The sequence below is a fragment of the Bufo bufo genome, chromosome 5 (assembly GCF_905171765.1).
Source record: "Bufo bufo chromosome 5, aBufBuf1.1, whole genome shotgun sequence".
Taxonomy (NCBI): Eukaryota; Metazoa; Chordata; class Amphibia; order Anura; family Bufonidae; genus Bufo; species Bufo bufo.
In genome coordinates, this window is record NC_053393.1 from 453,824,308 (window position 1) to 453,851,452 (window position 27,145).

The 27,145-nt window shown below is 44.9% G+C and overlaps 1 protein-coding gene across 2 annotated transcripts in view; it reads left to right on the forward strand.

The window, feature by feature from the left end:
* AHR (aryl hydrocarbon receptor) overlaps positions 1–27,145 on the forward strand; it is a 131,788-nt gene that overhangs the window by 53,875 nt on the left and 50,768 nt on the right. For both annotated transcript variants that reach the window (XM_040433679.1, XM_040433681.1), the window contains exon 3: positions 26,349–26,455. In XM_040433679.1, coding sequence (XP_040289613.1) covers positions 26,349–26,455 — 107 coding nt within the window. The remainder of the gene's footprint in view (positions 1–26,348; positions 26,456–27,145) is intronic.

Consider the following 27,145-nt stretch of genomic DNA (forward strand, 5'->3'; position numbering starts at 1 on the left):
ACGTGTGAATGAACCCTAAAACCGATAATCAGTCGATCCCTAGTTCAGAGATGCTTTCAAGCACTCACGTGGACATAAACTGGTGTTTGGAGATGACTGTGGGAGAGTCTACTGGGCATGCTCAGTGACCTGTGCAGGAGGTCATTGTGCTGGAGTGTTGATGTGATTCTATAATAGAGGTATTACCTTTGAGGGTAATCCTGCCTGTGATGATAATGACAGATGAGAAGTCATCCCTCCAGAATCAGAAGTCTCAGCCCATTATGATGCCCCATGGTCAGTGTAAAAACTGCAGGATTTTAGTAATCTTTAAATACACGGTGGCATGAAAAATTTGATAAAACAGCACCACATTTCTAACTATATCTAACATAAAAACTTGATGTAGACAATAGAGCATTACATTCCCGTTAAAGATAACGTACAAAAGTACATAAAGTTGCGGCACTCAACATATAAGATCTGAGACACAGTGAGGGCAAGCAGGCAAATGCCGTCTCGCGCTATGTGCGCTTTCTCAAGTCCCTTTTTAAGATGACCTGTATCCTCTCCTGATATGTTTTAATGACTACTTCCATTTCGTAATAACAGTTCTGGGGCATCTCTTCTAGCAGGAATGGCACATCATAGAGTCATTATAAGTAATGAATAGATTTTTAACATTTTGCAATAATGGTCCAGATGGGTGTTACCAGTTGGGGGATCTCCCTGCTCAGTCTGAATTATCCAATCAGTGCTGCCAGTGTCAGACTGTGCAGGGGCATGTCGCCAAATGGTAACACCCATCAGGACCTTCGTTTCAAACTGCTCACAATTCTCGCAGGACTAATGAAGAACTGTAGATGCTCCAGAATTGGTATCATGTGTGGAAGACGCAAGTAGTTACTAAAACAGACCTGTCAAGAGAGGATACAGATCCTGTTCAATGCAAAATCCCTTCAGCAGTGGATGGTTCATTCTAACCGTATTGGATAGGGACAGCACTGCAGTAAACCCATTTGGCCACTATGTGGTGTGTGGAGCCGCTCCTGTACACAGCTGATCACCCGGGGTATAAGGAGTCGGACCCTTGCTAATCAAAATTTCATGACCTGTCCCAAAAATGTTTTCATTATTAAAATCCCTGAAAACTGCTTACAAAAATGAATATTTAGCATGGCAGAACTTTTTTGGACATGTACCTGATTGTGCAGTGTATCCTATGACGTTTACCCAGATGCTAGCCTTTTATTCCCCCCTTCTAGAGGCATGCATAGCCATTGTTTTTCTCTCCATTTTTGTACTTGTTCCCAAGTAGAGAATATTATTTTTACCATAAGTGAAATGTAACAGAGGAAATGCCATAAGTCGTAACGTCAAGTGCCAACACCTATAAAACATGGGCTCATAAAGGCAACATCCGCTACAATAACAGGAACTCATTAGGAGCCAGGGCTTGAGCAGGACGAGTAGATACAAGAAAATGTCATGCTCAGGATGTCGTCACCCCTCCGATCATATGCATCGTTTAGCTAATTCAGCTCTTTCTCTAGTGTTGGCTTTTAGTAGAAAATATTTTTAATTAGACCACAAAATACATACGGTCGTGTGCATGAGGCCTAATACTGATGTATTCTCAGGACAGGTCCACAGGACACCCGGCACCCTAGGTCAGTGGTGGGCAACCTTTTTTGTCAACTGAGCCAAATATCGCCAAAACCACGATTGGAATTTCTTTCGAGAGCCACATTTTTAAAACCTAAAATATTGCATCAACAGTACCAGTGAAGACTATTAGGCTCATGCACACGACCGTGTGCCCGCAAAAAAGTAGCGCATGCTGAAGTGAATGGGTCCATGATGCGTGCTGCACACGGCCGTGTGGGATATCTGTGGATGACGCACTTATGGGGGATATCTGTGGATGACGCACTTATGGGGGATATCCGTGGATGACGCACTTATGGGGGATATCCGTGGATGACGCACTTATGGGGGATATCCGTGGATGACGCACTTATGGGGGATATCCGTGGATGACGCACTTATGGGGGATATCCGTGGATGACGCACTTATGGGGGATATCCGTGGATGACGCACTTATGGGGGATATCCGTGGATGACGCACTTATGGGGGATATCCGTGGATGACGCATATATAGCATAAGATGCTATATATGTGTCATCCACAGATATCCCCCATAAGTGCCTTCCAGTAAGTAATGTATTAGTGGGGGGAAGGAAGGGGGCAGGGACACTTGCGGCGGGGCCGGTGCAGCGCACACACCGGGGGCAGCTCCTACCTTTCTGCTGCAGGACATTTCGCTCCTCCTGAGCGGCGGCCTCTTTATCACTCCACCCCTTTTCACAGTGCAGTGCGCCCCCCCCTCAATATAAGAAACATTGGTGGCGCAGTGGGCAGTGCCAATGAGGGTTAAAAAATAATTAACTCACCTCCTCCAATTGATCGTCTCCTGTTCTTTCTTCATGACCTGTCAAAGGACCTGTGGTGACATCACTGTTCTCATCACATGATACATCACATGATCCATCACCATGGTAATGGACCATGTGATTAGCTCAGTGACGTCACCACAGGTCCTGAAGAAAGCAGGAGACCGGCAGCTACGCGATCAACTGGAGGAGGTGAGTTAATTTTTTTTATTATTTTTTAACCCTCATTGGCACTTCCCACTGCGCCACCAATGTTTCTTATACTGGGGTGTTGGGGGGGGGGGGAAGGGAGGGGGGCGCACTGTGCCACCAACGTTTCTTATAAAGTTATACAAATACAGGAGGCGGGTGCCGAAATCAAATAGCCGGCACCCGACCTCTGTGACAGGGAGCTGCGATCAGCTGCAGTTAACCCCTCAGGTACCGCACCTGAAGGGTTAACTCAACTGCAGCTGATCGCAGCTCCCTGTCACAGAGGTCGGGTGCCGGCTATTTGATTTCGGCACCCGCCTCCTGTATTTGTATAACTTTATAAGAAACATTGGTGGCGCAGTGGCCACAGCCCCTCCCCTCCTCCTCCCGTCTCTCTTCTTATTGGCAGCGGGGGCAGCAGGCAGGTCAGACACAGGGGAGGAGGAATCGGGTCAGACAGGGGAGGGGGAGATGGAGGGGGCGCCCCGAGGGAGAGCACAAGTGCAGCCTCGCCTGCCGCATATTACTTTGCGAGCTGTCGGCCGCCCAGCGCCCCTGTTGCTATGGCGCCCTGTGCGGCCGCACAGCCCGCACACCCCAAAGGCCGGCCTGCCTGCGCGGCCGCCCACCCGCCAGCCCGAACCAAAGAGCCGCAGTGAAGGATCAAAAGAGCCGCATGTGGCTCGCGAGCCGCGGCTTGCCGACCACTGCCCTAGGTGATCAGCTGTTTGAATGGCTATATTAAAAAAATAATTAATAATTTATGTAACAATAGATTTTCTGATGACCCTTTCCCTTTAAAGAAACAGCTTTTTTTTTTATAACCATAACCTGTAAAGTAGTAGTCTGATCTAATTTAGACAATAATTCACTAGCTTGCAATTTAGTTTAGGAAAGGGTTCTTTACAGTTAGAGTAGTCAATGGTAATGAATGGGAGCTCCACAGTCAGCGTAGCAGAACAAGCTCCACTGCTCCTGTAACACCCGGAATTACAATGCTACAGCGGGTGTTACGCAAGAAGCATAGCTGTTTGTGTCGCTCCCATTCACTCCCATGACAGTTGTGGAAAGAGCTGGGCGCCGGCCCGCTCAAATGTTTCCCTATGCCTGGCCGCCAACGGCTGGCGTTTAGCCCCATCAGATGAGACAACAGCCTGTTTGATGGGGTTGCCCCGTCTGGGACATTGATGGCATATTGCTTGGACATGCCATCAGTGTCAGATAGGTGCAGATCCCAGCCTCTGGCACCCACTTCTATCTCCAGAATGGGCCCCCCAAAGTGAAGGCGTGATCTCCATTCATCGCCATCAGAGTTCCGAAAAGAGCGCTTTCGCTCGGCTGTTCTCGGAAGTCCCGTAGCAGAAATTCGAGACTGATTTGATTGTTTTAGAATCGATTCGCTCATCCCTGCTAATGGCATTAATCTACCAGGTCACGATGATGTGTAATTGAAGGGGAAAGGTTGAACTTGATGAACCTGTGTCTTAATCCAGGTTTAATTCTGCCTGGTCCGTGTCACTGCCATTCCAGTAAGTACAATGCGATGTCGGCATTACCTTTCTGACACCGCCGCTTGTGGCCTTAAAGCCATGAGTGCAAGCAGAAACCCGCTCGTAAAAATGTCAGTGGGCTGCTTAGGCCTCTTTCACACTTGCGTTGTCCGGATCCGGCGTGTACTCCACTTGCCGGAATTACACGCCGGATCCGGAAAAACGCAAGTGTACTGAAAGCATTTGAAGACGGAACCGTCTTCCAAATGCGTTCAGTGTTACTATGGCACCCAGGACGCTATTAAAGTCCTGGTTGCCATAGTAGGAGCGGGGAGCGGTATACTTACAGTCCGTGCGGCTCCCGGGGCGCTCCAGAATGACGTCAGAGCGCCCCATGCGCATGGATGACGTGATCCATGTGATCACGTGATCCATGAGCTTGGGGCGCCCTGACGTCACTCTGGAGCTCCCGGGGAGCCGCACGGACGGTAAGTATACCGCTCCCCGCTCCCCACTACACTTTACCATGGCTGCCAGGACTTTAGCGTCTTGGCAGCCATGGTAACCACTCTGAAAAAGCTAAATGTCGGCTCCGGCAATGCGCCGAAACGACGTTTAGCTTAAGGCCGGATCCGGATCAATGCCTTTCAATGGGCATTAATTCCGGATCCGGCCTTGCGGCAAGTGTTCCGGATTTTTGGCCGGAGCAAAAAGCGCAGCATGCTGCGGTATTTTCTCCGGCCAAAAAACGTTCCGTTCCGGAACTGAAGACATCCTGATGCATCCTGAACGGATTTCTCTCCATTCAGAATGCATTAGGATAATCCTGATCAGGATTCTTCCGGCATAGAGCCCCGACGACGGAACTCTATGCCGGAAGACAAGAACGCAAGTGTGAAAGAGCCCTTAGCATGTGGGTTTATGCAATATAATAAATACGCGAGGCGGTAGTCTTCAAATGTATGGCACAATGAAGGCTTCCTAGTGAGAGGGAAGATCCCCCTGTGGGTTACTGCGCAAGCCTCCTGCGGCCACCACTGGTCCTATATTGCTGTACTGTAAATCTGATCGGTCCTATAGGTTTCACAAGTAATGATCCACGTAAGGAACGCAGCGCTCTGGAGTTTATCACTTCACACGTTGTATTTCGGTCACCATCATTCAGCACCTGCTACAGGCTTAGTCCTCCTACATGTCATGGGCTAGGGTTGTCAGTAACGACGAATCCCCTCTAAATGATCCGGTCATTGTTTTTGAAGTCCGATTTTAAGGGGAAAGGCCTTTTGCTTGTCTTTTTGATGCTGAAATGGAAAAGGAAGTGTATTAAATGTGTGTTATAAAGAAGGGAAGCAGCGATGCTATACGTTCCTTTTTTAACCTTGGCAAGGTTAGCGGCTGCCTATAATGTAGGTCGAGTGAGTTCAGTGGAGTAGAAAAGGGCATTTATTATTTATAGGACACAACCAATGCAATCCCTAATGTTAGAAAGGATTTTTACAGAATTCCTGATTCACAGAACTGTCTAGTTGCCTCCGAAGGTTTTTGTCCTTAATGTGGAGGTATCGGCAGGATGGACGATGCTTCCAAGGTCAGACGGAGCATGTGAACAAGCAGGATCTGCATTTAGTTTTTCTTTTAAATGTATAATGATTTGATACTTTTGGTTTGAGTTAGGATTCATTGCTATCAGGGCCATTCACCAGTTCTAATCTTCTAGGTTATACAGAAGTTCCCCATCCTCCTGACTACCACCTCAGAGGCGGAGCTTGTTAAGAGCTCATTTGCATCCCTTTCTTCCCAGAATTCCAGAGGAGCTGATTTAAGGCGCTCTCTCCCCAAGGAGAGTTGGTACCCTCCACGTCCTGACTACCTCATTCACATTCGTCAAAGATGTTTAAAACTCTGGCAACAGGATAATATTTAGTTTTGCCAAGTTGGGTGCTTTTTATGCTTTGTTTTATGCTTTTTTTACATGGCGTGTAGAGGTTTGGTAACATCTCGTCCACTTTGCTACTGTTGTGATCACTGTTTAACTCTGTAGTGGAAAATCTGCAGTATATCAGCCATCTCAGACTTTGATGGCATATCACTAGGATATGCCATCAAAGTCAGATGGGTATGGGTCCCAACTCTGAGACCCACACTTATGGCCAGAACGGGCCCTCAAAGTGAAGAAGAGTGCATTGCGCATGCGTGTTATGCTCTCCATTCATTTCTATGGGAGTCCTGAGAATAGCCAAGCGAGCATCATCGGCTATTTTCGGAAGTTCTATAGAAATTAAACGAGAGAGCGCACCACACAAGCGCAGTCACTGTTCCATTCACTTCTAGGGGACTGCTGGAGATAGCTGAGGCAGCACTCGGCTATTTGTGGCGGCCCCATAGTAATAAATGGATGGCGGCTGCTCTCCGCTCACTTTGGGGTCCTCTTCTGGAGATGGGTGCAGAATCAGATTCAACCTGTGGGTCCCGCACATATGTGATATTGGTGACATATATCTTAGTGTTATACCACCAATGTCTAAGATGAGACAACCACTTTTAAGGTCCTTTTACATGAGCCGATCATTTTGACAATCATCAATGAGCAGTTGTAGAAGTGATCGTTCCTAATAATTGTCCCGCAAAAGTCTGTTCATCAGGGGATTGACTGTTTGCAGCTAAAGAGATACAATCTGTATGGGCGCCACTGTGATTTCTCCTCCCCGTACAGAGCGGATGATTGTGGCCTGTAAATGCAGCTCTCACTTCAGCTCAACAATGTAACGATTATGGGGAATGAATGGTTTTGTTCCTGATAATTTCCGGTAAATCATGTTAAAAGACCATTAGAAAGATGCTTCCTTTTCCTGTATATAAATAAGGTAGTTAACTATACTGTAAAGGGGCTGTATTGATGACCATTTTTCAGGATAGGTCATCAGTATTCGATCTGAGGGGGTCTGAATTCTGGCACCCCACCAACCAGCTATTTGAAAAGGCAGCGTTCAGAGCACAACTACTTACATTGTAGGATGTGCTTGGTCGCACAGCCCAGGCTCTTTTAGTTGAATGGAAATGATCTGCGCCAAGGCTACGTGACCAATGAATGTGACATCACTGGCCTAGGAAATGGCCACAACACTCAATGAGGCGCCATGGCCTCCTTCGGAATTCGGGCCCCCACCGATCTGATATTGATGACCTATCCTGATGTTCTACTACAGGAAAATCCATTGAATGTCCTCCACCTGAGCATCTATCATCTATTTCGCCGTTCCACATCACCTGAGCATCTATCATGTATTTCCTATGCTGCTAGCTATATAATTAGTTGGCCACATAACTAAATCTTTAAAAAGGCTTCAGTTAAACTGCAGTGATAGACTTGCTTGAAATATTTTCTTCTTGGACATACAATTGTAAAAAGAACATCATTCTGTGCATTACCCTGGAAAAAGCGACTGCTCCTATGCCCTGTGCACCCTTACAATTCATAACCTTTGTGGTTGGCATGATAGGTTTTTCAGTGTGCTCTTTAACAGAAGTCATTTTTGATATACATAGAAATGTCCATATAGTCTCCTATACTTTTGTAGGTATGGATCCGTTTTAACATTTCTGTACTTTTAGACAGAATTTAATAAAGATGAATATATTTTTTTATATTTTTGTGCGTTGTTGATTTTGGAGGTTGTTTTAATTAAACGTCCTTTTGCGGTAATAATTGGAGTGTTGAGCCCCTCAGCATATAGGTGTAGAAACCCCTGTATGTGTGAAGCATTGGTAGAGGATGGCGTTCAGCACTGTTCCTCCATACTTGCGTGATTAGTGTTAGTCATTATGTGCCGGGTTACTGCAAATAACAACTAAACAGCATAAGCTATAATGGCGTATTGTAATTTATACACAGGAGGTGGAGTGCTCTGTGCATGCGATACTGGCATAACAGGACGGCCCAGAGTTTCAGGATCTGTAGAATGGTACTCGTCTAGTGTGACTGACAAACAGAAGGCACCAGGCATCAAAGTGCTTGTCGGGCAAACAGTAGTAAAACAAACATTTTTCCATACGGCACTAAGCAGGAGGATACCCCGCCTCCCAGGGACAGGAAACAACATGGAGAACATTCATTTAAAAGCCTCCTCCCCTTTACCTTCTCCAGTTGTTTCCTGTCCCTCGGGACGAAGTGGAGAACGGAGCAGGGGTTCTCTCCTGCTCGGACACATCGCACAGCTTTTTTCATCCGGGTCTATACGTTCTCCTGACTAATGGGCCAGGAGGGATGCAGCAGGACGCCGCAATCCGGGGCGAGATACGGGCCCTTCCGGCGTCTAGGCATAAGTCCTACAAGTCGTAGGCAACCCTGGGCGATACCCCAGGCATTGCGAGACTCAGGGGGCCGCGAGATTTGGTCACGTGGACGCGCGCGCAGTGGGAGGCGTACGTGTGCTGGACCACGTGACCCGGAAGTACTGCTTGAAATGCCGGCTGGACAGATCATCGGCATGGGTAGCATCAGTGCGTGATGCAGCCATGTCCCTGCCTGCTGATATGTCCGAAGCCCTTAGCCCAGTAAGCCTCCTCCTTTTGGGTTATTGATCCCTGTCTGCAATTTTGCCTATTGTATACCCGGGGGTCTATTTTCTTGGTGAAGGTTTTCTCAAATATTAATTACTTCAGTGCTTCCCCCTGAAGGAATCTTTTTTTTATTTTTTATTGCAGGGCAGTCCCAGCAAAATTGGGGAACCTTCACTAAAGAAAAAATGTGCCACATGTAAGAAACAGCTTGCCGGCCACATAAAGAAACCTCTTTGCCAGAGATGTACTGATAAGATTATAGCTGAAGAGACCCCATCTTTAGTGGACAGCCTAAAATCTATCACTAAAGAAGTCAGCTCCGCCATTGAGGCAGAAATGGCGGCGCTTCCTCAGGCACCCTCTACCTCCAGGTCTATTCATGACGCTCCTGGGGATTTTGAATTTGACTTTGATGAAGGAGAGGTCTCCTCTGATTCCGACTGGGTTTCCTCAGACGATGAATCGGGTAGACCCCTTAGTTCAATTGAGGACACTGATTCGCTTCTCAAAACTATCAGGGCTACTATGAACATTGAGCAGTCCAAAGAACCGCAGTCAATTCAAGATCAGATGTTAAGGGGCCTGGCTGATAAGAAAACACTTGTTTTCTTGGTCCGTGAAAGCATAAAAAAATTAATTGGAGATGAATGGAAGGACCCTGAGAAAACATCAGTAGTCTCTAGGGTGTAAATACCCGTTTAGCGAGATGGATTCGACCCATTGGGATAAGACCCCCAGGCCCCAGTAGTTAATGGAAAATCCAATTCCCGGTAAGTGTAATTATCTTTCAAGTAGCTTTTATATAGCAAAAGAAACCTCTGTACGCTATGTGATCCGGCGTGTGCGCAGTTCACCGCCAGCTCGGGCATGCGCACTGCAATGTGGATATACTTACCTTTCTCTCGCTCGGCTTGCCTCTAGTCTACCTGCTTGCTTCCGGCCTGCCCCCTTGCCGCTGGTTTTGTGCAATCCGCCGTCGCATGCGCACAACATAAAGCAATGCCGCCTCCCACAATGGACATCGTAGTGCGTATGCCCGGGCCGGCTCTGAACTGCGCACGTGTACTTGGGATGATGAAATGGCCTTATAGGGCGGGACCAGCAAGAGGCTGGGGTGGGGTAATATGAAAAGGCAGGGCAGCCTGGGCACCTACAACAAGAACCCTGCCCCTGGGCACCTACAACAAGAACCCTGCCCCTGGGCACTTGCGAGCCCTCATTTGCATATAGATAAAACAGGTTTTTTTCAGCTGGTGAAAGTCAGAATACAACAAAGGTACCATTGAAATCTTGTGTAGTTGTGCTAGAGCACCATGTAAGCAGTTTAGATTGTCAAATTGTGGTGATGGACTCCTAAGCATAAAAAGAGCAGAGATTTAAATGCATGAAATATGGGTTATACTGAATCATTTTTTTTTTAAACCTATTCTTTAGTCTTCTTACACGACACCTGCATTTTCATGGTGACATATTCCCTTTTAATTGTCTGCCCTATGTAAGGGCAACATACGCCTAGTAGCCAAAAAGAAACGTGAAAAGCTTTATGCCATTTGACTAATAGAAATTAAAAAAAAAATAATCCAGCAGACTGCGTTGTATGTGTGAATGCACAGCAGCCTGAGCAGTGGGGGGCACTCCCATCATGAATGTCTGCTGTATTCTTTCAGACCTTACATTATATTCTTATATTCAGATAAATGATTTTTCACCAAAAATAGCATTTCCCACTAGCATATGCACCGTTGTGTTTGCAGCATCGTAGACATTACTTCTCTTATGGTGCACTTATGTGGCTACCATGTTGAGTATTTGTCCTTATTGACTCTGTGGAGCAAGAAGCCTGGGTTGGGCATAGGTTATCCTGAGGTTCCTGCGTCTAGTATCCTTGCCTAACCTTGTAATCTCTTTATGTTAGAACATCTTTCTATTTCTGCTACTCCAGTAACCTTGGAACATCAGGACAAAAGGAAAAAGTCTTCATACCCTGTGAGCCCCGATTGAGCATTTGCTTTCCTGCCTCCAAGTTCATTTAACAGGATACGAGTCGGAACATAACAAATATATCAGAGCATAAAACTACCGTGTATATATATGCCAAGGTTGTTTGGGCCATATCCCTGCAAATACATTTTTATTTAGAAAAAAAAAAAAATTATTGCGCGTCTAATATTTTTGAAAAAAATACCACAACAATATTTATAGATATTTTTTGTCTCCATACAATGGAGTTTCTATGTGTGTCCAGTGTATTATTATTTTTTTCTTCCATATTTTGAAGGATAGCTAACCTTATGTACAGCTTTATTTAAAGATATTCGAAATGGCCAAAAACTCATTTTGGTAATATGCATTATCGATTTTACTGTTTTACTGCAAAAAATGGTTACTTGAAGGTCAGGGTGTCTATAGTGCTCTGAAATCCGTACATATGGCAGGAACGCACATCGCTGCTGCCCTTTCCGTTCCGCTTAATCTTGGCATAGCCCATTGGGGAAGGGTTTTCTTCGCTGTTAGCTGGGCGTAGCGAGAAGAACAAAGAGCAGCAATGTGTGTTCCTGCCAGTACAGCGCTCACTGCCGCCCCTATTCCTACAGAACGACATGTCAGCGGTGTACTGGTGTTCGGGTTCCAAACAGTGAAAAGCATTAGAAACCTTGAACCTGCCTATTTTTGTAGCATATTACAAAAAATATTTTTAGGGCATTTAGAATGTTTTTAAATAAAGTTATACAAAATGTTAGTTACCCTTTAAGTGTTGACTTTTTGGGACAGTTTTTAGGTTGTATTCTAACGTGCAATTTTTTTATTTTTTTTTGAAAGCCAATAGTAGATTAAAAAGGAGGCAAAACTCTGCTCCCTTGTCTACTGCCTTTTAGCTTTAAAAAACAAGGCCTCTTATACAGGTCCTTCTCAAAAAATTAGCATATTGTGATAAAGTTCATTATTTTCTGTAATGTACTGATAAACATTAGACTTTCATATATTTTAGATTCATTACACACAACTGAAGTAGTTCAAGTAGTTTTCTTGTTTTAATATTGATGATTTTGGCATACAGCTCATGAAAACCCAAAATTCCTATCTCAAAAAAGTAGCATATCATGAAAAGGTTCTCTAAACAAGCTATTAACCTAATCATCTGAATCAACTAATTAACTTTAAACACCTGCAAAAGATTCCTGAGGCTTTTAAAAACTCCCAGCCTGGTTCATTACTCAAAACCAAAATCATGGGTAAGACTGCTGACCTGACTGCTGTCCACAAGGCCATCATTGACACCCTCAAGCAAGAGGGTAAGACACAGAAAGAAATTTCTGAACGAATAGGCTGTTCCCAGAGTGCTGTATCAAGGCACCTCAGTGGGAAGTCTGTGGGAAGGAGAAAGTGTGGCAGAAAACGCTGCACAACGAGAAGAGGTGACCGGACCCTGAGGAAGATTGTGGAGAAGGACCGATTCCAGACCTTGGGGGACCTGCGGAAGCAGTGGACTGAGTCTGGAGTAGAAACATCCAGAGCCACCGTGTACAGGCGTGTGCAGGAAATGGGCTACAGGTGCCGCATTCCCCAGGTCAAGCCACTTTTGAACCAGAAACAGCGGCAGAAGCGCCTGACCTGGGCTACAGAGAAGCTTTTTTCGGATGGAAGCAAATTTTGCATGTCATTCGGAAATCAAGGTGCCAGAGTCTGGAGGAAGACTGTGGAGAGGGAAATGCCAAAATGCCTGAAGTCCAGTGTCAAGTACCCACAGTCAGTAATGGTCTGGGGTGCCATGTCAGCTGCTGGTGTTGGTCCACTGTGTTTTATCAAGGGCAGGGTCAATGCAGATGGCTATCAGGAGATTTTGGAGCACTTCATGCTTCCATCTGCTGAAAAGCTTTATGGAGATGAAGATTTCATTTTTCAGCATGACCTGGCACCTGCTCACAGTGCCAAAACCACTGGTAAATGGTTTACTGACCATGGTATTACTGTGCTCAATTGGCCTGCCAACTCTCCTGACCTGAACCCCATAGAGAATCTGTGGGATATTGGGAAGAGAAAGTTGAGAGACGCAAGACCTAACACTCTGGATGAGCTTAAGGCCCCTATCGAAGCATCCTGGGCCTCCATAACACCTCAGCAGTGCCACAGGCTGATTGCCTCCATGCCACGCCGCATTGAAGCAGTCATTTCTGCAAAAGGATTCCCGACCAAGTATTGAGTGTATAGCTGAACTTAATTATTTGAAGGTTGACTTTTTTTGTATTAAAAACACTTTTGTTTTATTGGTCGGATGAAATATGCTAATTTTTTGAGATAGGAATTTTGGGTTTTCATGAGCTGTATGCCAAAATCATCAATATTAAAACAAGAAAAGGCTTGAACTACTTCAGTTGTGTGTAATGAATCTAAAATATATGAAAGTCTAATGTTTATCAGTACATTACAGAAAATAATGAATTTATCACAATATGCTAATTTTTTTTTAGAAGGACCTGTACAAGTAAGTTTTTTCCATCCGGATGCGTGTAGTGAATCCTGACCCATTCTTTTCAATGGGTCTGTGCACCTGAGCATTGTTTTTCACACATCATTTTCAATATGTTCTTTATTGTGTGTTTTACACGCAGCTCTGGCTCTATAGAAGTAAATGGGGGTTGTGTGAAAAACTGAAGTCATGCTAGATGATGTAGATTCAGTTTTTCTTCATGCACGTGAAAAACGTATGCAATTCAGATACAATCCGGATGGAAAAAAAACACGCACACACAGAACTCAACTGCAATAAAAAACTGTCTGAACGTGTGAGCAAAACCATCAGGTTTTCCTTGAACAGATCCTGGCATAATCCATATTGCTCGTGTGAAAGAAGTGTCACGGCTGAGGATGGGGGAAACCCTCAGCCGTGCGATTACAGAAGATGATGGTCGCTACTAGGCCAGGACAGGAATCGGGGTGCAGGTCACCTCCTATTACGTCCCTAATTCTGACCCTGACTCCTAGCTGTATGAGCCGACCCTGATGGTAGGAGGGCTCATACTCCGGAACCTTGGGGTCCCTGCTAGCCCTCAGGGTGGCCCTGACCTAGGAGCAGGGTAAGACTACCTGTTCCTCCTATTTACGGACGAACAGGAGTCTCACTGGCCAAGCTGCAAAGAAAGGGGAACATAAACAGCTTATGGCAATGGCAGGTAAATGCAACTAGTACAACACCTACCTGCCACAGACACACAGCCTGGACCCCATGTACAAGTGCTGCTGTCCACAACAATACAAACTGACACAGCACACAACACACATCACCCAGGAAACCATAGCTGCAATAAACCAAGAGACCAAAGAAACATCTTCAATACATCATACATAACATAAATGTATGATCACAAGGGTGGCCCTCACTGGAGAGGTGCAATATAACCAGGAGGATGACTCCAGCTAACCATGGCTGAAGTACCCCTCAGATACAGGCATCCAGCAGGAGCTAAATAGCCCCAAGTAGCCACAGACACACCCAGTGTTCACACAAAGAAGGGAGTTAACCCTTCCTACACCAGGCAAGGGAAGAAAGCCACTTAAAGGGGAATACACACACAATAAACCCCGTGCACACCAGACAGGGAAAGTGCACACATATAAACAACAGACTCCACCTGTTACCGCCGGCAACGGCATGCGTGGCAACCATGTCCTGGGAATCAGCCAGAAGGCCGAGACACTGCCACCACATGCACACAAAACAACACGTTGCCGCGGACAATCACCAGTGAAGAGAAACTGTCACAGTGCACACCATACAGACAAAAGGCACACCTACAAAGAGAGGTTGCCAGGTGCAACCGCATGCACTTGACAGCAAGCTGCCTAGCAACAGCTCAGGCTGCTATACTTCCGATACATGTTGCCAGCGGCAACCACACGTGAGGCAACTTAGTAACAGCACTCACCAGTGGTTGAACAACAATTCCTGACCGCGGGCAACTGCATGCGGGTCCAGAAGTCACGAACATAACAATGGTCGTGACAAGAAGCCTGTCAGAAACCAAAACCTCTGGGACCCCCACCATTTCTGAGAATGAAGAGACCGCATTCAGTGCAAGAAATTGCTGCATGGCCCCGTTCACTTGAATGGAGCTATGCTGCAGTTCTGCAGAACAGGGGGCTGGGGCACCACTGCACATGGAAAGACTCCTGTGATGGTTGATTGTTTGCACAATACACTGCAGTACTTATGCATTGCAGTGTATTATCATTTTGCGGTTATCCTATTACATCGGCTTCATACACTCCCTTTCAACCCTGATATACAATTGTTATTGGTTGTTAAGGGGTTAAATTGTTCTTTTTCCATTCCTAAACAAGACAGTTTGCTTTAGTCTGCATATTATTTGGTTGCAAAGAGCTAAGTCCTTAGCCTTTTTCAGTACACGGGACCACAGTCTCAGATATTGGGAAGATTAAGGCCTCCTGCACACGAACGTGAGCTGCCCGTTGCCCATATTCCGGACTGCATTTGCGGATCCGCAATACACGTGCGCTATTCCGTGGTCATTCCGCATCACGGATGCGGACCCATTCACTTCAATGGGTCCGCAAATCCGGAGATGCGGAACGGAAGCATGGAACGGAACCCTACGGAAGCACTACAGAGTGCTTCCATGGGGTTACGTCCCGTTCTTCTGTTCTGCAAAAAGATAGGACATGTTCTATCTTTTTGCGGAATGGGCGGATCGCAGACCCATCAAAAGTGAATAGGTCCGCGATCCGCTGCGGATCGGTGTTTGTGCATTGCAGCCCGCAATTTTCGGGCCGCAGCACTGCTACGTTTGTGTGCAGGAGGCCTAAAAAGAATATTTACCCTTTTCTGTGCTTTAGTTTTACACACCATTTTCTCAGAATCGGTCATCAATATCAGATGGTTAGGGATCCCATCCCTGGCGCACCTCTTCCTAGGCCAGTGACATCACATTTATTGGTCTCATCACGGCCTATTGGCAGCTCAGTCCCATTCAAGTGAAAGGGCCTGTGCTGCAATACCAAGTACAGCCACTATACATTGTACGGCACTGTGCTTGGTGAGCTGTGAGAAGGCCGGCCCTTTCAAACAGCTGATCGATAGGGGTGCCAGGTGTCGGACTCCCACGATCTGATATCATCTACCCTGAGGATAGGCTATCAGCAATGAACTCCTGGAAAACCCCTTTATTAGCTTTATCTCTGAGATGGATGTGATATTTGGGATCACCTATGGCAAGGTGAGCTCAGAGAATTGATTTCAATATACGCCTGGTACGAGAGTAAACATTGTGAAGTTTATTGCAGTTACTACAATCGCGCCATTTATGTAAAGTGCTCTCACGAGGCTGGAAAGTTCAGTTTCTGCCACGAGGTGGATAAAGTGGAGAAATAGTTTTCTGTCTAATAGCTGGTGACTCATTGTGTTGATTGGATTAGTGAAAATGAAATCATTATTTCAGTGTTTATCATTGCGATGGGATATCTCCGTAATTCTCGAACCTGGTGTTATTCAAAAGAGTGGAGCACTGTTTGTTTGTTTTGTTTTTTTTAATTAGTATTTTCAGCCATACCTAGTACTTAAAGGGAAACTGCAATTAAAATTATAGTTGCCATGTTCTAACCAAGATATCGCATCAGCATAGGAACAGCCTATAATTGTACTGGGTGACCAACAGGGCAACACAAGTAGACAGGGCCAGAACAAAATACCGCCCCAGCAGAATCACAATCTACTGCAACCCATGGCACAGTATGACGCGGTATCATTGTCCTGAGGAAAGCAATACAGTTGACTTTAGGAGGGCACCTGTGGCCGCTGGCCATGTGTGTAGGTGCCTGATGCTTCTACATTATTTAATGCTGAGACCATCAGATCTTAACCTGGCTGGCGGCCTTCAGGAGGGCATTGGCCCACTGGGTAATTTCCTAGTAGCGTTTTTGACCAATCACCCTGCCTCTTTGGGGGAATAACACCATCACATACTATTACATCACAAGAATGTATGCAGAGGTATCCCAACCTATAACAGAAGGACACTCTTGTGACACTCTTGTTAATGGTGGCCTGCCGGAGTGTGCAGCATATTACATTAGGAGCTTCCCCAACCCACATGCACACGTCGGGGCCAATACATGACATGAACAGGCCTTTAGCTTGGTGTATGCTGTTATCATCTCTGAGACTCCTCTAGGCAGTATAGTTTATGTGGATTTTCATGAGGTTTTCAGTGTTTCTGCACCAAATCCACCCCATAATCCACATGTTACTTTTGTAATGGATTTGGATGCCAATTTGCCCCATATCGCACACTTTGCATTGGTTAGGATGAAATCCACACTGAAAATCTGCATAAACCGTTCTTGAGCTGCATATTTCAAAGTTTGCACCGCACATCAAATTCCACATGGAACATTTAGAAAATCTCATTTACTTAGTTAGTATGGTATGCACAAACATGTACCCAGAAAATGGCCTTCGTCTGTTCTTTTTGTTTTGTTTCCTGTTGATGAAGTTAGGCGATTGTTGCCCTGTTCTTTATGCTATTCCTAAGGGGACATTCACATATTCATTATGAACTTCTGGCAGATGACCAGACTGCCGGAGTTCACCATACCTGGTATATTGGGATACCACTGCACGACGCCCCATTGACTATAATGGGACCCAATGGGAATCTGGTGGCTTTCTGGCATAAATGCTGGCTTTTAGCCAGAGAAAAATTACTACGTGCGGTATTTTTTTGTCTGGCCAAAAGCCAGCATTTGTGCCGGAAAGTGGCCGGTTTCCCATCAAATGCCATTATAGTCAATGGGGATCCTGCAGTGTCTGGCTAACCTGATTATGGTGAACTCCAGCAGTCTGTTCCTCTGCCGGAGTACACAATGCATATGTCAACCTAGGCATACAGCCGTCTAAAGTTGTTTGTAGAAGGAGGAGCTGATATCTACTCGCATCTAAACCAAACAATGGTGGAAAACTTTCATGGGCTGAACATGGGCTGCCCCTTGGATGCAGCAAAGTGCATGTCACCATCGACAAATGGAGCAGCAATTCTGGCCAGGGACAGTAAAGCGTCCCTAACGGGTCAGAGTATATGGCACCTCTACTGCTGTATCCTTAAAGGGGTTTTCTGCGACTTTGAAGTCATGTTCACACTAATTAAATCTGCAGCGGATTTGATAGCTGTAAACTGGCGTTTTCCGCCATCAATAGCTTTTCATGGACTTCAGTGGAAAAAAGTCACCATGTGCATATGAGATCCGCTTCTGAAGTGGCATGTTACTTCCTAGAAGTGGATTGTTAGTGGATTTTGTATTGAAGTGAATGGGGAAGCAGAAAAAAATGCTAGCAGTTTTAGAAGCGCTTTGAACAGCATTTCCGCCTCCAAAAACACTTCAGAATTCTATCCCAACCAAGTGCCACATAACAAAACCACTGGCAAAACCCCCTTCTAAATCCTCAACCAAATACTGTTCTAAAACGCTTGTAATGCTCCCCTAAATCCGCCATCAAATTAGTAATCTGCCCTCAGAAACAACTATTTTTAGCTACTAATCTGCTACTGATTTCTTCCTCTGCGTATTTTGCCATGTGAACTTTGCCTGATACTGATGTTCTAGTCTTAGGATAGTCCATCAGTATCAGATTTTGTGGCACTTATTCCCAGTGCTCCCACTGATCAATCCTTTCATTACCAGGCACTCGAGTGGGTCGGAGCTGCAGAGAGCAGCACTGGTTGCAGCGTCTTGACTCCTTTAGCCAAGAAGTCCAGACCCCTCTCTGATGTGTCGGCATAACCGTTCCCCTTGCTGTCCTCTGGCCCACCCTCCTCTCCTACTTTATCCTCCTCCTCTGGCTTAGAGATCTTATGTGAGCGCAGGGCCCGTGAATGCGCACTGTGAACATCGGTGCCTCTCCCTATAGTGGGCATAACAGGGCCCAGCGGTGACTGGTGCTTGCACAAGATCTAAGCCAGAGGAGGAGGAGAAGTAGGAGAGGAGGGTGGGCCAGAGGACTGCAAGGGGAACGGTTATGCTGGCACATCAGAGAGGGCCCTGGGCACTTGCGGCCATAGCGCCGCCCCTGGCACTTGCGGGTCCTAATCTGCATATCTTTATAAAGTGTTATTTTTTTTCCAGCTTCTGGACGTGAGACAGACACAATAAAGATATTTCTGTGCTATAACGTGATATGAGCGGTGTAAAGCGCTCTAAGTAGGTGACAGACTCCCTTTAAAGGGAACCTGTCATGTGGATATTTGTATATAATTAGTTAGATTATAATCAATCATTAACTACTAAAAAGTGGCTTAGATGTATTCACTTACTGGTGTGACAGATGGTTACCTCATAATATACACACAAAGATGCCGCATGCTAATGAGCTGATTTGAGTCCAGCGTGATGTCATTGAGTCCAGCGTATATTTAATTCAGAGCTATAGCCACTCCCCTGCCCACCTGCTGCTGATTCCTATGGAAACAAACTGTCATTCAGCAGCAGGTGGGCGGGGAGAGTCAGGAGCTCTTAAATATTCATGACTCATCGTTATCAGCTGGAGCTTTTCAATACAAGATGTTGGCAGATTGACTGGGTCAATTAAAGAAAGTGACCCAGCATTGTGCTAAGAGAATCAGTCACTTATTTATGTTGCCCTTAGTTAGGACACCATAAAACTGGTGACAGGTTCCCTTTAAGCCGTATGCCAATACCACAATTATTAGATTATGGTCAGTAAATATATTCCCCGGCTTCTAGTCACCAGTAAATGTAAGTTCCCACATTTTCTTCGTGGTAGGGTTTACTGCTTGATCCGGCCTTTTTTTTTGTCATGGTCGTAGATTTCCAAAAGAAGTATGAATTGCAGAGCTGGAGGAAATGTCTGTCATGTATATTAAAGGGCTGCAGTGTCAGAGATAATGAGCAGAGTTAAAATCGGAACTCGGAAATGTAAGTTTACCTTGTATTTTTACTGTCCATAGACTACATTACAGGAAATGTGGCTTCCCCCCCGAGGACAGCCGAATAACCTTTGACCCCTTCTCGAATCCATTTCTCCCACTGTGTGAATGTTTACGGTTTCCTTTCAGAGTACTATGCTCCGATCTTTATCTGGAAATCTGCATGAAACACGCCTAACATTTTACTTCCGTATTGACAGATCTACTGTATTATTGGACTAAATTGCCCATTTGTCATTTTTAGAGGTATCGCAGCAATGTTATTTCAAGCTATTTTATGGTTGTGTTACGTATTATTGTAGTGTTGCAGTTCTGCTTTATTTTTATTATTGATGAGCAGTTTTACTTAGTGTGTCTGTATTGATCGGCTATTTATTGTGTCAGTGACACACCTGCATGCCTTCTCTAGATGCATGGTCTCCTCCTTATCCACCATGTCCAGCCTGTATACTCCTTACAGCCGTAGCAGTTCCCTCCATGTTGGCTGCTCCTGTAATAACGCAGATTTGCATGTTCTGGTAACTCTTGCCTTCCTCATGGTTTTGTATTGCCACATATACAGTGGGTTTTAGCTTCTGTACACATTCTCCCACCTTGTATTAATGAAACACCCCTTACATGTTGTGGGGGGGGGGGGGGGAGCAGAAACACTATTCAGTTCGGAAAAGATTCCCCAGTAACAAAACAGACTTGTCAGGAGAACTGTCCAGTCCTTATTAAAGGGCATCTGTCAGCAGATTTGTACCTATGACACTGGCTGACCGGTTCCATGTCCGCTTGGCAGCTGAAGGCATCTGTGTTGGTCCCATGTTCATATGTGCCCAGACTGCTTAGAAAAATGAGGTTTTAATATATGCAAATGAGCCTCTAGGAGCAACGGGGGAATTGTAGTTACACCTAGAGGCTCTGCTCTCTCTGCAACTGCCACGCCCTCGGCACTCTGATTTTCAGGACTAGGTGTGATGATGATTTCACTGCCTGACCCTGTCGGTCAAAGTGCAGAGGGTGCGGCAGTTGCAGAGAGAGCAGAGCCTCTAGGTGAAACGGCAACACCCCCATTGCTCTTAGAGGCTCATTTGCATATATTAAAACCTCATTTTTCGCTGAAATGCGGGCACATATGAACATGGGGCCAACACAGATGCCTTCAGCTGCCAAGCGCACATGTAACAGGTCAGCCAGTGTCATAGGTACAAATCTGCAGACAGATGCCCCTTAAGGTCTCATGGCCGTAAAATCCGGATAGCTTTTGTGTGCATTCCATTATTTTATTTTTTCACTCCCAAGAATAGAAAGGGCTGTTCTCCTCTGTAAATACAGGCACGAATACGACTTGTGCTGAGATTTGTGATTTGGGCACAATGATCCACAAAAAAAACAAAGGGGATGATGTGAGCTTGGCCCCATAGAAAAGAATGGGTCAGTGTGCCCTCCATGGGGAAAAGAAAAAAAACGTATAGCACACTGAAAAACGTGGATGTGTACCTGAGCCTAATTGGTGACTTTAAGAATCTGGATCCATTAAAAAGCCAAATATTAGAAATGACAGCCTCCTTTACGACCTGTGAAACTCGAGCTACTTAGTTTCTAGCACATTTTCTGCAGCGGTTTCCTGAGTGGAATATGCTGTTGGAAGGCTAAGCTTATCTTTATTCCCTTAAGTCTTAAATAATTTATAGTGTTGATACAACAATATTAAGAGTCTGTCGCGACTACAAATCTTTTAAGTCTGCCTCATAGAATTTTCCAGCTATGTTAGCACACGTCAGTCTTCAATATTTTATAATCTGTGGTTCCAGCTGAAAACAAATAAAAAGCAGATTCTACCAAGCCGTGGGTTTCTGGAGTGAATAAAAATCCCCTTACGGGAGGCGTACAACCTTGAGAATCATGCACCGTGCATATCCTCCTCATGACAAGCCCATCTGATTGACACCCGTCTGTCAGGTATGGATCATTATGGGATTTTTCACTTGACCGTACCCTACAAAAAGTTGTTGACCTTGGATTCAAATAATAGATATTGGACTATTTTTAATTAAATTTCAGAGCTTCTCTAATTGTATTTTAATAATATGCTTAGTACAATCGTATGTGATCAATAGGTTGTTGATCTGAAAATTCTTTCCAGTCCCACCAGTGACTACAGTTGCTAAATTGTAGATGCCCTACTGTACTACAAGGATCACAAAGCTTTTATAGTAAGACATACAATCTTCACACGTGTTTTACTGTATGTATCATGTGTATACTGTATGTGTGTGTGTGTACCAGTCTCTTTGAGTCACATTAGTAAATTGAAAGGATTGTCCAGGACTTAATATTGATGACCTACCCTCAGAAGGAGGCTTCCATATTCAGGAGCCTAGTAGACCAAGCCCACTCTATCCAGACAGGTGTTTCCTACGCCAGTTTTGATCTTGACTGCCTAAGTTATTAAGTGACATCTCTGGCCCTCCATGTGCTTACAAACTCAAATCTAGGCACTGGCGTAGGCCCGAGCTATAATTTACTCCAGTTTCTGATGTAAATTGTAATAAATCCAGCGTGCACCAGAGGCTGTGCCCTTCCTAAGCCCCATTGCTTTAGAAAAGTGACAAGAAGCACATGAAGCCATAGGTTATGGTGAATACATGGCTTACACCATAATTTGACAGTTTTATGGCATTGCTTAATCTCCCCCTATGTATTTTTCTTCGGGTTATTTGGTATGGTAGTGAAAGTACACATTTGTTTTAGCTTCTGACCTCTCGTGGAGACTTTTGAAGATTGCTTCTGTACTGTTTCCTAAAATGAAATATCCTTTATCTAAATAACTTTAACCATTTTTTTGCATTTATGGTGGTGCCCCACCATGAATGGAGAGGAAGTTGCACAGCTTTCTCCTTTCATTGCTATGGGACCTTAGAATATAGCAGAGTCAGAGATTGGCTATTTTCAGAAGTCCCATTGCAGTGAACATGGGGGACGGTGTACATGCATGGTGTCCTCTCGATTCAAGGCTAGGGGACCTCCAAAAATAGCAGAGCATGGTTGCTCAGCTGTTTTTAGGAGTCCCATAGCAGTGAATGGAGCAGACACCGCACATGGCAACATGCTGTCCATTCACTCTCGGGGCCCCGTTTTTGAGAGAAGTGCTGGTCCCACCTCTGGGACCTACTTCTGTCAGACATTTCTGGCATATCTTATCAATATATGCCATAAGTGCCATACCCCTTTAATTTTACTGGAAATGAGACTGTCCATAGCTTGTTGGAAGCCTTAGTTTACACCTTTTTATGTTGTATTTTACACCAGTTTTTAACTGTTGCCCATTTTACGTTGCTGTCTTTTTACACCAATTTATAAGTCTATAAGTAAGTAGCCTGTGAAGCGAGTTACCTCACGTGACGAGGTCAGTCGTAACTTTATAAATAGTTCAAGTTTTTGTTCACTTGCCTCTACCATATACAAAGCATTTTTTGTGTGCAAAGATAATCTTCATTCTAAATCCATTATGAGCAGCTTTGATCTTCTAAGATGTGGTGAAAGTGTTAGTAGACACAGCCAAGAGATAACTGAGAGTAGATCCAAAACTGAAAAAGCAATTGATAGAGGTTTGGTAAATCTATATATATATATATATATATATATATATATATATATATATATATATATATACACCCCTGTTAAAATGTCAGGTTTTCCACAACGGCACTTTATAGGAGGGATCGCCCCGGACAGGAAACAACGACGTAGAAACAGAAGATTTAAGAGCCTCCTCCCCCTTACCTAGTCAGTCGTTGTTTCCTGTCCGACGGATGTACGTGGAAGCCGCTCCTGGAGTCCAGGAGAAACTCTTTTCTTTCCGCCCAGCCTCACCTCGGTCCCTGGGGTCATTCCCCACGCTTATGTGGGAGGGCTTGAGCAGGGAACAGGGGACGCATGGCCTCCCTTCCTGTTCCTGGGAATAAGCTCTGCTTGCAGGCATCCCCGGGCGCCCGCGCAATAGTTTAACTATCGCGAGGTCTGACGTCAGCAGGTGAGATTCTCCTTGGGCAAGAGAATCTCGTGAGAAGGCGGAGCTCCAGCGGCGCGGAATTTAAAAGTTCCTTTAAAGGGCTTCTGTCACTCCACTAAACTTTTTTTTTTTTTTGTCTCCTTAAAATCCTTATGCTGCGATTTCTCAATATATAGGGCTATTACTCAGTTTGGTTCAGTAGTTATATAAAAAAACAGACTTTTATAATATGCAAATTTCCGATCGGTTACCATGGCAGCCAGGACACTACTGAAGCCCTTGCTGCCATGGTAACATCCCTGATGCTGTGTGCACAAAGCACAGAGCAGCAGGGACAGTATGAAGTTTTATTCACCCTGATAGAGCTCTATCAAGGTGAATAGGACAAGGGATGAAAGATCCCAGGTTCTGGCCCCTAAGGGGGAAATAGTTATTAAATAAAAAGTGTAAAAAAAAAATGTTAAAAAAACCCCCACCAAATCATTTAAGTATGAATCACCCCCTTTCCCAATTTTACATATAAAATGTATAAATAAACAATAAATAAACATATCACCTATCGCCACGTCAGAAAAGTCCAAACTATTAAAATATAAAAAAAATCTATGCGGTGAACGCCGGAACAGAAAAAATTAATAAAAACTCTGCGATTCGCCATTTTTTAAAATGCGGAATGCATGTGGCTTTTTTGGTTTATTTTTTCGCATGGTATCGAGTATCGCAATACTTTTTTATGGTATCGAAACCGAATCAAAAATATGGTATCGCAACAACTCTCTAATATATACACACACATATATATATATATATATATATATATATATATATACATACATACATACATACATACATACATACATACATACATACATACACGCAGGAGTTTAATAAAAGACACCCCTGTCACCGCCGCTCTGGTTTCGGGACTGAGCATCCTTCTTCTCCGCTTCCGGTCCTCGGGCAGCATGAAGTGGTGACAGATTCCCTTAGCAAAACTGTCACTTGAATTGACCCAGCCATTCTTCTGAAATCTGTATTGAACAGCTCCAGCGCTTGGCTCACATTGGATAGGGGAAATATTTGGAGCTTGCCCTGTAGTGGATACAATTCGGTGAAGCTTTGGCGTATCTTCAGAGAAGCAATGCAGCCATTTTAGACAGAAGAGGCCCCTGAAGATTAGCTGATCTGCAACTAAAAAGATGAAATGGACGGCACTATTGTTATCCTTCCGCCTTATTTGTTATAAATGCAAACAGTTTATTACGTTGCATGGCCTGACAAAGTCCCTATTCGAGTGACGAAACGCATTGCCAATAAAGCACCCACCACCTGAATTTGTACTCCTGATGCCTAATCGAACACACTACCTGGCAAAGTGCCCTCGCTCCATCTCTTTCCTCTATCCTACTCATTGCATGTAGAATTCTTCCTTACCATCCTGGGGCCGGCAGCTGCCTTTTTTGCTTGACATGCTTTACTCCAGAGCCTGGCACAACCACTCGAGCTAATCCTCTGGCCAGTGCACACCCGCCTGCTTTGTGGTCCTGCGCTATCGGAGCACCTCTTGGGTTTTCACATTTGAGCTACACACGCCAGGGAGTCCTCATATTCATGAGCTCCCGGCTCTCCCCATCTCCCTAGCTGCTGATATACTAATTACCCATTGCGGGGAGGTGTGGACAGCCGGGAGATCATGAATGAGGACTTCCCTGCACGATGTCTCGATTAGCTTTTCGCTACAGAAGTTGGCAAAATCACTTGGTCACTTTAAGTATGTGACCCAGCGTTTTACTAAGGGTGTTTGTCACCACTTTATGCTGTCCTCAGATTGGGCAGCATAAAACTAGCGATGTCTTGTTCCATCAGAAGAGGACTTTTTTAATTGTCACAATGCTTTAATTATCTATAGATGTGATGTAAGCATTTTTGGCAAGGTCACTAAGATCTTCTGATGCACTAGCCAAGAATTCTTCTGATTATGTAATAGTACCTTACCACAATGCATAGCTACAACTCTTCATAAAGCTGAAGATACACCAACGGGTGACTCATATCATGTAGAAAAACATACGTGCCCCACGATTCTTAATCTGCTGGACATGTATAATACCCATCATTGTTTTTTGCACTTCCTTTTTGGCGGAAGGAGTTGAGCGGTTGTCAATGTCTTGCTTCATGCAGTTCTAATTTTATCTCATGGTGTCTAACAGGTTGGACACACATCTCCCTTACTAAATACATTTATGGTTGTGTCACTAGCGATCCAGCTCTCAGGGTGTATTATTTATTCTTATGGAGAGCACCTGGTAGGCATAAGGAGTCTTAGGGTGCCTTCACACGTGGCAGATTTTGTGGTAGAAAATTCTGCAACTGAAAATCGGTTCCATTCATTTGAATGGGACAGCAAGCACATGGGTTTCAAGTGAATGGAACAGATTTTCTGCCGCGTGTGAAGGCATCCTTATAGGCTTGGTGATGCTCCTCTTGGTAAAAAAAAATAAAAAAGGTATGCAAATTAGCTTTCCTTTCAAAAAGCTAAGAAAGAGCGCCTCTAGTGCCACCAGATGTAAGGTAACTAACATGATCGTAACTATGGAGGCTTGACAAAGAGGAAAAACTGGACAATCCAGTTATCTTGAGCCACATTTTTGTCCGTTTTTGTTCTGGTTGTCTTTGGACTTCAGCATAGTGTTCATACAGTCGTTTTTCTTTTATAGTTGCACTACAAAGTTACAAGAAAGATGGCAACGGGATTAGTGACAATCGACGGACTGGCAAACCGCAAGAAGACTTGCGATTACTGGAAGGAGAACTTCTGTTACAGGTATGAAAACACTGGTTCTGAAAGGCTGCAAAATTCATGACAGCCTGCAGTATCTGTTGGAAAAGTTCAAAACATCAATATGAATGTGCTTTATCCATCAGGTTAGATTCTTGTCATTGAGAAGAACTAACATTGCAATCCAGATGTGTCCACCCCTTAAGGGCTCTTTCACACCTGCGTTCTTTTCTTCCGGCATAGAGTTCCGTCGTCGGGGCTCTATGCCGGAAGAATCCTGATCAGTTTTATCCCCATGCATTCTGAATGGAGAGAAATCCGTTCAGGATGCATCAGGATGTCTTCAGTTCCGGAACGGAACGTTTTTTGGCCGGAGAAAATACCGCAGCATGCTGCGCTTTTTGCTCCGGCCAAAAATCCTGAAGACTTGCCGCATCGACGGATCCGGAATTAATGCCCATTGAAAGGCATTGATCCGGATCCGGCCTTAAGCTAAACGTCGTTTCGGCGCATTGCCGGACCCGCCGTTTAGCTTTTTCTGAATGGTTACCATGGCTGCCGGGACGCTAAAGTCCTGGCAGCCATGGTAAAGTGTAGCGGGGGAGCAGTATACTTACCGTCCGTGCGGCTCCCTGGGCGCTCCAGAGTGACGTCAGGGCGCCCCAAGCGCATGGATCACGTGATCACATGGACACGTCATCCATGCGCATGGGGCGCTCTGACGTCATTCTGGAG